The sequence below is a fragment of the Podarcis vaucheri genome (genome assembly GCF_965113315.1).
Source record: "Podarcis vaucheri genome assembly, chromosome: 9".
Taxonomy (NCBI): Eukaryota; Metazoa; Chordata; class Lepidosauria; order Squamata; family Lacertidae; genus Podarcis; species Podarcis vaucheri.
Window position 1 is genome coordinate 30,536,045 of NC_138767.1, and position 13,212 is coordinate 30,549,256.

Consider the following 13,212-nt stretch of genomic DNA (forward strand, 5'->3'; position numbering starts at 1 on the left):
TGTTAATCCACACCCACTATCTCTTCCCCCCAGCTAACTTTTTTCGGTTTTGATGCTTATGCAAAGGTAGCTGGATGTTGACATTCTTCCAAAGTTACCAGGAAAAGTAATGAACTGTGTTAACCCCTGTACATCACGTTAAGAGTTAAATACAAATGAGGGTTAAGTTTCCCCCTGGAAATGAATACTAAAGTCTCAAAGTTTTGTGTGTCAAACTGAATGCATTTCATTGGATTAGATTTCTTTATAAACTCTGCTATCGTATAAGTGCCTTAAGGATTTAAGCTATTCAAATTAAAATTATACAGGAATGGGAGCACCTCTATAGTTAAGGTGGAGGGTAAAAGAAGCATCCTACCATTATAAAGCTTGAACATTGTGTTCTTTTAAGAATCACAACGATTCACCCCAACCGTCCAAAATCTGGCATGGGAAATCTACTCTATTTCTGGGTCCATCTATGTCAGGAAAATCTGTTAAGAAATAGCAGTTTAAATATTTCCTTCCAGAGTGCATTTTTTCCTGCTAATGATCATTTCCTTGTACAGTGGTGCCTCGCAAGATGAAAAACTCGCTAGACAAATGGGTTTTTCGTTTTTTGAGGTGCTTCGCAAGACGAATTTCCCTATGGGCTTGCTTCGCAAGACGAAAACGTCTTGCAAGTTTGCTTCCTTTTTCGTAAAACCATTAATACCCAGGGTGCATTGCTTGAAGAGGTGCAGTTGTGACTTGACTTCGAGGAGCAACTCATAGCACACGGTGTGGTAGCCTTTTTGAGGTTTTTGAAGACTTTGGTGATTTTTGAAGCTTTTCCAAAACTTCTTTTGCAGCCATTTGGTAAGTTAAACTTTTAAAACTTTTTTGGGGGGTTTTGGATTTTGGGTTGGGGTGTTTGGAATTCAAGGACTTGGTGTTGGGGAGGGGTTTGCAAGAATCTGGAAGCTTGTGTGTTTTTTTCTGCATTTTTATGATTTTCTGTGACCATTGGGCCACTCTGCTGTTTTTTTTAAAAAAAATCTGGGTTTGAATTTCTGTGTGGTGGGTGACTGGGGGAACAGTTGGGGAGGGGTTTACAACAGTTGGGGAGGGGTTTGCAATTTCTGTGTGGTGGGTGGCTGGGGGAACAGCTGGGGAGGTTTTTGAAGACTTTGGTGATTTTTGAAGCTTTTCCAAAACTTCTTTTGCAGCCATTCGGTAAGTTAAACTTTTAAAACTTTTTTGGGGGTTTTTTGGATTTTGGGTTGGGGTGCTTGGAATTCAAGGACTTGGTTCTGGGTTTGAATTTCTGTGTGGTGTGTGGCTGGGTGCTTTTGAATTTTTTGGATGTGAAGCACTGATTATTTGGGGGGGGGGGGTTGCGAAGGTAGGAGCTGTGCTGCCATGGGACCCAAGAAGACTGCTGCTGCAGAGGCCGGCGAGGGGAAGAAGGAGAAGGTTACGCTGGAAATGAAGAAGGAGATCATCCAGTGGAATGCGTGTGACAGACCTCGCCAGGGAGTACGGGAGGAATCCATCGACCATCGGGACCATCCTGAAGATGAGGGAGAAGAGTCCTTGTGACTGATGCAGCCAAGGGAGTCACCAGGATCGTGAAGAACCGCCCAGCTGTTCTGGAGGAGGTGGAGAAGTTGCTGCTCATCTGGTTAGAAGAGAAGCAGCGTGCAGGGGACACAGTGACTGAGGCCGTCATTTGTGAGAAGGCCAAGGCCTTGCACGCAGACCTCGTCCGGAAACAGCCAGGAACCTCAGGCGAGCCAGAAGTCTTCAAGGCAAGCAGAGGCTGGTTTGACCGGTTCAAGACAAGATCTGGAATCCACAGCGTGGTCAGGCATGGAGAGGCTGCCAGTTCTGATGTTTCTGCGGCTGAAGAGTTCTTGGAGGTTGTGAAGACGGAGGGCTACGTTCCACAGCAGGTCTTCAACTGCGACGAGACCGGGCTGTTTTGGAAGAGGATGCCCAAAAGGACTTTCATCACACAGGAGGAGGCCAAGTTGCCTGGCCACAAGCCCATGAAGGACCGTCTGACCCTGCTCTTCTGTGCCAACGCAAGCGGCGACCTGAAGATCAAGCCCCTGCTGGTGTACCACTCGGAGAACCCACGGGCCTTCAAGAAACACAAGGTCGACAAGGAGCAGCTGAGTGTCATGTGGCGATCCAACAGTAAGGCTTGGGTCACACGTATGCTGTTTGTGGACTGGGTCAATCTTGCTTTTGGCCCTGCTGTCAAACAGTACCTGCTGGACAACGACCTGCCGCTGAAGGCTTTGCTTCTGATGGGCAATGCTCCTGCTCATCCTAAAGGCCTTGTTGGAGGAGTTCAGCTTCATCAGCATCATGTTCCTGCCGCCTAACACCACGCCACTGCTCCAGCCAATGGATCAGCAGGTCATCGCCAATTTCAAAAAACTCTACACCAAGGAGCTTTTCAGGCGATGCTTCGAGGTGACTGATTGCACCACCATCACCCTGCGGGAATTCTGGAAGGACCACTTCGACATCGTCACCTGCTTGAAGATGATCACCACGGCCTGGAACAGGATCAGCCAGAGAAATTTGAATTGCGCTTGGCGCAGCCTGTGGCCGGACTGTGTGGCACCAAGTGACTCAGATGCACCAGAGTCAACAGTGGTGCAGGACATTGTTGCCTTGGGGAGGACCATGGGCCTGGAGGTCACAGAGGAGGACATCAGTGAGCTGGTGGAGGAGCACGACCACGAGCTGACCACCCAGGAGCTGGTCGAACTGCAGGCAGAGGCTGTGCAGGAGCAGGCCTCGCTGGAAGAGGAGGAAGCAACTGAGGAATGGCTGTCCTCCAAAGAACTGAGGGACATTTGCCTGAAGTGGAAGGATGTGCAGGCTTTTGCACAGCGGCACCACTCTGACAAGCACGTGGCACATGACCTTGCGAACACTTTGGATAAGAGGGTCATGTCGCCTTTCAGGGAGGTGCTGAAAAGGCGGATGAAGCAGCAGACCATGGACAGGTTCTTAAGCAAGAAGCAAAGAGTGGAAGAGGAACCTTCTTCGAGTTGTCCCCCAGAGTCTTAGAAAATGTACTGTACACTTTGTTGATTTTTAAATGTTTTTCTGTCATGTTTAGAAACTTAATTTATTGTTCCTTCAATTTTTGAAATGCTCTTTACAGTATGTGTGACTTTAAAGAGCACTTAATAAACTCTTGTTGTACCAAATTTGGCTTTGTTTGGACTTTTTTTGACCATAGGAACGCATTAATTGGATTTCAATGCATTCCTATGGGATTTCGTGCTTCGCAAGACGAAAAATTAGCTAGACGAAAAAACCCGCGGAACGAATTAATTTTGCCTTGCGAGGCACCACTGTACATCTGTAGTGTATCTCTGTATTTTCTATTTGTTTTGTTGGCTTAGATTATATGAAACCATTCAGTTGCAGAGGTATTGCTTTTCCTCCATATCAGGCGGTGCAGTGAGGCTGCACCACTCACCTGACCTCCTCCTGGCTGAGCCACTGCTACATAACGCATGGGATGGAGGGGGGCAAATGTGCTGGCAGAGCCAATCCAGTGCTCCTGCTGTCATGGTGAAAATGCCTCATCCCCTCCCCTCCCCTTCTCTGTCCCAGTGTGCAGCTATGACTCAGTTGGTGGAGGCATGGCTGCGCTTTGCTGATTGCTACTGCTTTTCCTATAATAATATAAGGAGATCCCTCCTGGATCAAGCCGAAGGCCTATCCAGCCCATTGTCTTGTTCTCTCAGTGGCCAGCGATATGCCTCTGGGAAGCTCCTAAGCAGAACCTGAGTGCAGCAGCGCTCTCTCCACTTATGCTCCAGAGCAGGCTTCCTCAACCTCATCCCTCCAGATGTTTTGAGACTACAATTCCCATCATCCTTGACCACTGGTCCTGCTAGCTAGGGATCTTGGGAGTTGCAGGCCAAAAACATATGGATGGCCGGGGTTGAGGAAGCCTGCTCCAGAGCAACTGGTGTTCAGAAGCAGACAATCTCCAATAGTGGAGGTAGCCTTATTTTCCATGAACATGTCTAATCCTATTTTAAAGCCACCCAGGGGTTGCTGAAACGCATCTCTTAAATAGTGTAAATAAATTTTACAGGTTAAATTTCCCTGTACCAAGCATCCACTGTCAGAACTGGAAACACAAAGTTTGCTTTCTCTAGAATGTTAAAATTTGTATCAGAACTCTAGGAGATAAGGGTTCAAATCCCCACTCTGTTATGATGCTCACTGGGTGGCCAGTCACTGCCTCTTCACCCAACCTCACAAGGTGTTAGGATTGAATAGGTAGAGGGAGAACCATATATGCCACCTTGAGCTACTTGAAGATCAAGGTGGGATATAAATGTAATACAGTGGAACGTAATCCGTCCTGAAAGATTATTCCCAAACGTTAGAAAACCGAAAACTCAAAACAGAAGCCTCAAAATGGAAATCTCAATATGAAAGCCGTGTTTCATGTTTGACTCCTGAGGCACGTTCGAAAATGAAAACATTTTTTTTTAATGATATTTATTGGGAATTTAAAGTTACAGGGGGGAAAAAGAAAAGAGAAAAGCAAGAAAAAAGAAATTAAACAATACAGATCAATAAAAAGAGAATAAAAAGTACAAAACATACAATACACCAAAATCAAAAACAAAAACAATTTTTAAAAAAAAAAACAAATCCAATATTCCCATATCCTTATCTTCATTAATTTGTTTCCTCGACCTCCTCACACCTCCCTCTTTTATATTCAAATTATTAATTATCTCAGGCTCCTGCCATAGGCGCGCGTCACCTCTCCAGCCGGGGGAGGGTCGCAGGGGGCTGCTTTAGCCCCCCGCGCGCTCTCCCAGCTGGAGAGGTGACCCGCGCCTATGGAGGCTCCTGTCATAGGCGCGCGTCACCTCTCCAGCCGGGGAAAAGCCCTTGTCCCCCCCCCCAGCCTTCAGAAGAGGTCAGGGGACAGACTGTCCCCGGACCTGGTCTGAAGGCAGTTTCCCTAGGAACGCATTAATTGATTTTCAATGCATTCCTATGGGAAACCGTGCTTCGCAAGACGAAAAACTCGCACGAAGAAAAAACTTGCGGAACGAATTAATTTCGTCTTGCGAGGCACCACTGTACTTCCAGGTTTACGGTGTTCGAATTCAAAAATGTTCATCAACGGAGACGTTTGAAAACCGAGGTACCACTGTATAAATAAAGATATTGCATATTATGCTTGTTGAACATGGATATTCTGTATTTCATGACACATTGCACCATGGGATTTGTAGTGTTTATTGTTGTAAAAGTACAAAAAAAAAAAACAAATGTTGGTGCAGAAGGTAATGAGATGAATTTGATCAGACATGATGTAGGTGATGTGGAAATGTTCAGAAGCCTAAGCTGACTGGAGTTTTAAGGGGTGTGTGTCATTTTTCTGTTATCTTAAGGAACAAATTCTACTAGGGTGACAAAATGAGGGGCCACCCCCCCAACTTTTTCGCAAGGTTTTTGCCTTTAGATCACATCACATCAAACCATACTACTTTTGTTCTTCTGTATTGAGCACTGCTTCCTAAACAGCTTCCCATTTCCATCCTTTGCCAGTGACCCAATAATTTTACACTGACCAAATTAGCCTACTCTCCATCACTGTTCTCCAATAAACTCTAGGGGAGAATGTTTATACCTTCACTTTGGATGCTTGCCATAGAGTTTCCCTTGGAATGGTCTGTGCTACACTTAATTTCCAGCGCAGGAAGGTATTCAGCCTTACTGGTCTGAAGGAGAAACAGTGTGTAGATATTTTTCTGAAAGTTTTTCATATCTAAAACTGCTGTTTTCAAGCAGCAGTGGGAATAGCTTTAATGTGTTCAGGATTCTGCCTTAAGTGTTTGGCTTGTATCCCAGTCTCTGCTTCTAAAATTGTGTTAGACTAGCCAAGGACAACCTCTCATTGTGTTATATATGGAAGATACTGAAGTGTTCACGGTAACATGTTCAGACAATAAGAAAGGCTGGGCAGCTTGCCTTGAGGGACTAAATAAGGTGCTTATAAAAGAAATAGAAAAGGGTATGCATTGTTCTGTCAATTCATCTTCCACATGAACTTCCCATTTCTGTTTGTTTAGGATAGGGTTTAACTTTCTGACTGTGAATGCATTTATTAATCACTCTTTAGCTCTAGTTGCAGGAAGGCAGGTTAAACTTTATTTGGAGGATTGTGTAGGCATTAGTTCCACTGCAGAATAAAAGCTCTATTAGCCAAGAATCACATTTAAATGGGAGGAGGGAGGAGGCAATCAGTCCCCCTCAGAAAAGTGTTAATAGTAGGTCAACATCTGCATCTTTGGGATAGTTGCTTTTGTAGGGTGGGTCTGCTTAGCAGTTTGTACAAGACGTGCAGTCAGTTTCAGTTCCTAGCATAGAAATAAGAAAGACTCCTTATATGAAGCCCTAGAAAGTTACTTTCAGGCAGTGTAGACTCCTAAACTGGTGTCCTCCTGATGTTTTGGGCTACATCTCTCATAATCCTTGACAGCTCCCACAATCCAGGCATGCAGGCTGCAGTTGGTGAGAGTAGCTCAAAAAATCTGGAGTGCGCTAGGTCAGGAGGTTTGCTGTAAAAAATTCTGTGCTAATGGACCAGTGGTCTAACTTCATGTGATACAACTTCCTATGTAACTGTGTTCTCCCTTTTCACATGATTTTGGCAGTTCTGCTATCACATCTTGTTTGGTCAAAGATTTGAAATTTATTCCTCGCCTTTATTTTGAATGTCTGGATATGCTTTTGGAATTGAATTGAAAAGGTAGCATTAAAAATAATATTGATTTTAAATTCCATGATTTGTACTCCTAGAGGTTTTTTTTTGTTTTGTTTTTTAATACAGCTCCTGGATTCATGTAAAAGATTTTCTTTAGATTAACAGACCAGTTAATTCCTTCAAGACAGGAGCCTTTGGGGATTTCAGTATAGGTGTGATGCAACATACTTGGCACCTATAAAGAGCCTATGTAATTGTATAGTCACGTGCTGTGTTTTAAGTCCATTTATTTGGCATTCCTGAATGAAAACTATTTTGGAAGAGCGGCAGAATAAATTGCATGTGTTTTGCCTTCTACAACTTGCAATTAATGTAAAATTACTTGCTTTGATAATCATGCCATTGTTTGACAATAATTCCTGTGGATTTGCTTTTAAGTTACTTCACATTAAGAGTATGTGGGGCCACAGGTACTGTTTAAATTCATGCTTAGAGATTAAATGCTTTTGCTGTATTTATTACCTCTTAAACCTGTTTTATTGAAATTTAACGAAATAAACTATAAATTTGGGAAACAATTCCAGAAATGAATTATGCTAACTCTCTCTTTTTTAAAAAAAACAACACCTAAATATTGTACTTTTTGTTAATTTTAGAAGTTAGGAAGTGGCAGAAAACTAAGTTTTGCATATTTTTATTGCCAGTCAGATTTAGAGCAAAAACAAAAATGGGACAAATGTTATTAAAATGTTGTTGTTGTTGTTGTTGTTGTTGTTGTTGTTTAGTTGTTTAGTCATGTCCGACTCTTCATGACCCCATGGACCAGAGCACGCCAGACACTCCTGTCTTCCACTGTGGGCCAGAGAAGCACATGGTAATCTGGATTACTTTGTCAACAGTGGCCATTAACAGAAGCCTTTCTGTAGCATGCAACATGCTTTCTGGATCATAGTCATTAAGTCACTGAATGTCCTATTGATTTCAGTCGAACTTCCGTTATATGCTGCTTAGGATCACATTTTAAACCATCTTACATCTCCGTCTGCATAAAAAAGTGCAGCTATTTAGAGGAGGTTTAATTGATGCTTTTGGAAGTGCTCTGGTCTTTGTGGATGGAAGTTACAAAGTGCCTAGTATCATAACAATGACTTTATTACAATTTGGATGCAAGCCACATCCTGCTTGGAGTCTACTCCAAAACACTCATTGATTTTAATGGTTGTAAGTTGCATACTTTATATTTTGTGTAGTGTATGATTTCTCATGCCTCTCTCCTTGTGCAGGTTAAAATATACGGTTGCATAGTAGGTATACACTTGGAATAGTGGTGTTAACTTTGTTTTATAGTACGTTTTGTGATTGCCATTAAAGATTTGGTTAATAGCCCTACAGAGTGAGCTGTAAATACGCTCACCAATCCCTTTTCCAATCATACCTCTTTCCCTTTTGTCTGGAATGCAGATTTTTCCCAAGTGGTCTGTTTCAACAGATTTATGGCTTATGAAGTGGAGGGAAGAGTTCTCTTTAGGCAAAGAGAAAAAGAAAAAGAAATTCCACAGCTGCAGATGAAACAAGGTTGTGGTGTTAGTGAGCGAGTGTGTGTAAGGGGAATGCTGTGAATAATTACCATATGCTAACCAACTCCTTCACATGGAGCAAGTTGTTTTTCTTTTCTTCTGGACCATGCAATTAAAAATTTGTCATCTCTTTAGAAGCAGTTCAAATCATTTTGAAAATAGGGGAACCCTAAAGGTGTAGGCATGCTGGAGAGCGCTATGCATGCTTAGATCTAATTTTTCTCTTTTGCCAAACAGAGTAAGGACAATAAGCAAAGTCCAGATTTATTTGCAAGGCAGAACCCCATAATTATGCACAGCTGTAGTGTCAGCAGTTCCGCTTGGCCTGAGTATATGATTGAATTGATGTCACCAAGACTTCCACCTTTGAAATAAAATATGACGTACTGTGTGGCCAATGACAGGCTGGAATTGTGCACAGGGAGTTGGTATGCGCAGGGAGGAAGGCGAGCAGGACAAAAAGCAGCATTTGGGTGTTTGTTCCAATGTTTTTGTCTTGGGAATTTCTCTGCTCGCAGAGAATCCCATGGCTGTCAAGTGGGATAGTAAATCTTGCAAAAATTATGAAACCAGCTGAATTGTGAAATTCTTGAGCTGTTATGCAGAATTGCGCACAGCTGTGCCCAGAGCAGATATCAGAATCAGGGGAGGTTTCTGTTCTGCAGATGTATTGCTATTGTGGGAAGAACTTTGGTAGCACTGATCTAGTAGTAATTGTTTCTGTGGGAATTCATGGATTTCCTTCCTCTTCCATTTATTTTAGGTCTTGATGACCTTTGTTATTAATACATTTAATTTGTAAAACTTATAATGTCAGTGGAGTCAATGTATACAAACTACATTTTAAAGTCACATTTTTCCTGAAGTAGGAATATTTCCACACATGTGCAAAATAGCCTTTGAAAATAATTTTGAGACTTGGAAGAAATCTCAGGGCTTCACAGCTGTTTCCCGTGCAAACAGTTCTCATTGTCCCAAAACACCAACTAATGTAGACAAGCACAGGTATGTGAACAGAGTGATTAGCAGTAACCACTCTGATCCTGGCAACTAGAAAAACTTGCTGACTTTGTCTCTGGTTGTTGTGTCTATTCATCACATTTGTCCATAGGAGTACATACCCAGGGACAGTGAGAATGTTCTCATGAACAAAAAATGTACTGTCTGGATTGGAGTTAAAGGCTTCCATTTGGAAAGTTTTTATCCTTCACAAACAATACTCTGAAAGAGATGAAGTCGCTATTTAAAAGCATTTCTATTCTCACCTGTCCAAAGGTATTTCAGGAATCTGGTAACTGTGTCTGTTTTACACACTTGTTGGGACTTCTGTAAGTGTCCAGTTTTGTCAGAGAGCCACTTTTACAAGCAGGTAAAAAGTGGTGAACAGGATTCCACCAAAGTTGCTGTACTTTCACATTCTACTTTCACTTTTGTGCTGAACAACTGTGAGTCCAAGTGACCAACCCCTTTGGGGGACAGCTTTGTCTCAAGGCTGCCAGTTCCCATCCCAATGTTTGGCTTTCCAGTTATAAATGATGTCATGCCTGTGTACCTTATGGTCAATTCACAAGGTAGTTTTATTGACAATTCTCATGCAAAGCATTGTTGGAATCATTCGGCGATGAAGGGAACAGTTGACATGCAGCTCCCGTGTTTGTACCATTCCCAGAAGAATTATGTTACAGAATGAAAATGAGTGTTAGAACTGGGTCTTTTTTTAGACTTAGCTACCCCCAAATAGTGGCCCTGTTGACTTGTAAAAACGTGCCACTTCAAGTCATTTGGAGATGTGACAGGAGTTCCCTGATTACCCTGCCTAGGTACAAGCACATTTAATAATAATCCCTGTGGTGTGTTATGTATGTGTTGGATTGCGGAAATTAAGTCTCTCTGGAATTTAGTCTGGTCGCTGAACATAAAAGGAGTTTGATTTAAGAGTATATGCAGAGATAGGCAACATATGGTTGACTCCAGATGTTTTTGGATTACAATTCCTATCATCCTCAGGTAGCGTGATCAAGGATAAGGGAAGTTGTAGTTCAACACCACAGCAATATGTAGTCCAAGTATGCATTGGCTGTGCCTAGCCTATGCCAAATTATTGGGCTCCCTTTCTCCCACAGCCACTTTAGGGCCCAAACCCTGAATGTTCACCCTTTTGATGGATGCATCTAGTTAGGACATAACTAAAGTACTGTTTTTGAAGACCAGGAGTAGAGGAACTTGGGGTTGCCACTTTACCAATCTGTACAAGGAGTAAACAGTAACCAAGTGATGGCTAATTCTCCTGGGCGACACAGTGTAGTGAGACTCCAAATGTTTGTCCCCCTTCTACAGTTCTCTGCATGGGACGCAGGTGGCGCTGTGGTGTAAAACACTGAGCCTTGGGCTTGCTGATTGGAAGGTCAGCAGTTCAAATCCCCGCAATGGGGTGAGCTCCTGTTGTTCGGTCCCAGCTCCTGCCAACCTAGTAGTTCGAAAGCACATCAAAGTGCAAATAGATAAATAGGTACCGCTCTGGCGGGAAGGTAAAACGGCTCTCTGTACACTGCTCTGGTTTCACCAGAAGCGGCTTAGTCATGCTGGCCACATGACCTGGAAGAACTGTCTGCAGACAAACGCCGGCTCCCTCAGCCAGTAAAGCGAAATGAGTGCCGCAACCCCAGAGTCGTTCACAACTGGACTTAACTGTCAGGGGTCCTTTACCTTTACAGTTCTCTGCATATTTTGGTTCTGTCCTGTAGTGCTATTCCGTCTTGTAAATCACCTGCCTTTCCCTGTAATCTGCTTGGTATTTCCTCCTCTTCCTTGTGTTCTTCAGCTAAGTTTACTCTGTTTTCCTTCAGAAAAGCAGGAATCACATATTTTCTCCTTCCTTTGTTGTGGGGAGAGAGAATGAGAACAAGGGAAGTCAAACAAAGCAAGTCAAGTGGATTGCCAAGAATGGCTGCTGTCTGTTTTGTTTTTTAAACTTACACGAGTTAGTCATATGTTTATAGCTGGGATTTTAAAACCACATTTTGATTCTCATCTTCATTTACTGGCACAAACCCATTGATTTCAGATTGGGCAAAACAGAGAGATGCAGATGATCAGTGAAAGAAGGGTGATGGTTTCTGATTGTGTCTGTGTTTATTAGAAAAGGATTTGTGAAAAGAGAAGTGTTAATTAAAGACGTTTTCTGCTTCTGTGAGGAGACAGTCCTGTGTTCTAGCAGTGTTTGAGCAGGAGACTGGTTTGTATGCAGTGAACTCATCTTAATTTACAAGCCTAAAGTCATTGGCTGCACACAAGTCCTCCTTTGAATACTTGTATTTGCTCTAGGATCCGCTGTTCATTCTTTACCTGCAAATAATTTCATTTTTCTCCTTCAAATGTGTCATTTTGTGAAGGCACATGTCCACATATTGCTGGTGTTAAGGTAACCTCTATTATTGCACTGCTGTGATAACATTCCTTCAATTTCCTTCTCCCCCCTTGCCCCACCCCAAGAAGGAGAAAGTGGGTGTGTGGAAGGACTCTGCTTTTGTACTGAAACTTCAGGTGGAATGAAGTGGTTATAAAAGCATCTATCAACACAGTAAGAGCTTGCCAAACTAAGTATTTGGGTTGGAAGTCATGCCTTCCAAACTGCTTGAAAACAGGAAGTATCTTTGTTAAGTGATGGAGAGCTGTATTTTGCTAAGAAAAGATTTCTTTTAAAAAAATTAAATCTTGCCCAATATGAGTTAAACAGTTGTTCTGGAGTTTGGATAACAATTTTAGTGCATGATCATGCACACACACTTATGCATATTGCGTGTCTGTGTATCTTTCCCCCTATTATTAAAATTTGAGCACTTTATATATGAGCAGTCGCTGTCAGAAGCCAGCCCAGGCACATCTTATCCCTGGTGATTCCTGTAAAGAACTCGGAATCTGTCAGAAACAGCCTGCAGGATTGCAACGGCTCCTGGGTGATTAATTGCCAGAAGAGTCTGGTTCCAGGTTTCATTACATATAATTGTTATCTTTTCTTAAAGGGGTTCTTTTAAACCCCCACCTCAAAAGTTGCTTTTTTAAAAAAAAAAAAGCATTCCTGAGGCTTAGCGGTTCTTTGCTGGGAGGCCAGAAGACTCTCATATGTAAATGTACAACTTTTTAAAGGGTATTACCTGTTAATCGAGTCCTCCCCTGGCCCCCTTTCAGCTAATTTTAACTTTACTGAAAATAATTCTACTAGAAGTCAGGGATAGATTCGTTATCTGGCCAACAACTGCAGTCAAGGGCTGGGAAGTGAAATTTACAGTGAAATCCTGTTTAGATGTTCTCAGAAGTAAATCTAATGGAGTTTAATGGAGTTAAAGGTAAAGGGACCCCTGACCATTAGGTCCAGTCGTGGCCGACTCTGGGGTTGCGGCGCTCATCTCACTTTATTGTCCAAGGGAGCCGACATACAGCTTCTGGGCCAAGTGGCCAGCATGACTAAGCCGCTTCTGGCAAACCAGAGCAGCACATGAAAACGCCGTTTACCTTCCCACCGTAGCGGTACCTATTTATCTACTTGCACTTTGACGTGCTTTCGAACTGCTAGGTTGGCAGGAGCATGGACCAAGCAATGGGAGCTCACCCCGTCGCAGGGATTCAAACCACCGACCTTCTGATCGGCAAGTCCTAGGCTCCGTGGTTTAACCCACAGCACCACCCGCTCACAGATAAATGGGTAAAGGATTGCATCATTACTATACAGGCGACTCTCAGCTTATTCAGGGGTTACATTCTGGGGATTGCGTCGAAAGCCAAAATCACGAATAGTCAAAACATATTGGATTCAATGGTGGGTGGGTGCCAATGTGGTTTTCCCCCAGATACCCATCCCCTTTCTACACCCATTTATTTAATTGTTTATGCCAAGCACATAAA

The 13,212-nt window shown here is 42.9% G+C and overlaps 1 protein-coding gene across 4 annotated transcripts in view; it reads left to right on the top strand.

The window, feature by feature from the left end:
* AFG2A (AFG2 AAA ATPase homolog A) overlaps window positions 1–13,212 on the top strand; it is a 153,740-nt gene that overhangs the window by 103,214 nt on the left and 37,314 nt on the right. Inside the window, exons 15-16 of one of the 4 annotated variants that reach the window (XM_082236914.1) lie at window positions 5,113–5,167; window positions 7,519–7,557. The exons of 2 other annotated variants lie outside the window; for them this stretch is intronic. In XM_082236914.1, coding sequence (XP_082093040.1) covers window positions 5,113–5,167; window positions 7,519–7,526 — 63 coding nt within the window. In that variant the 3' untranslated portion in view covers window positions 7,527–7,557. Of the gene's footprint in view, window positions 1–5,112; window positions 5,199–7,518; window positions 7,558–13,212 lie in introns of those variants that run through there. One more of the 4 variants, XM_082236913.1, reaches the window with a different exon arrangement.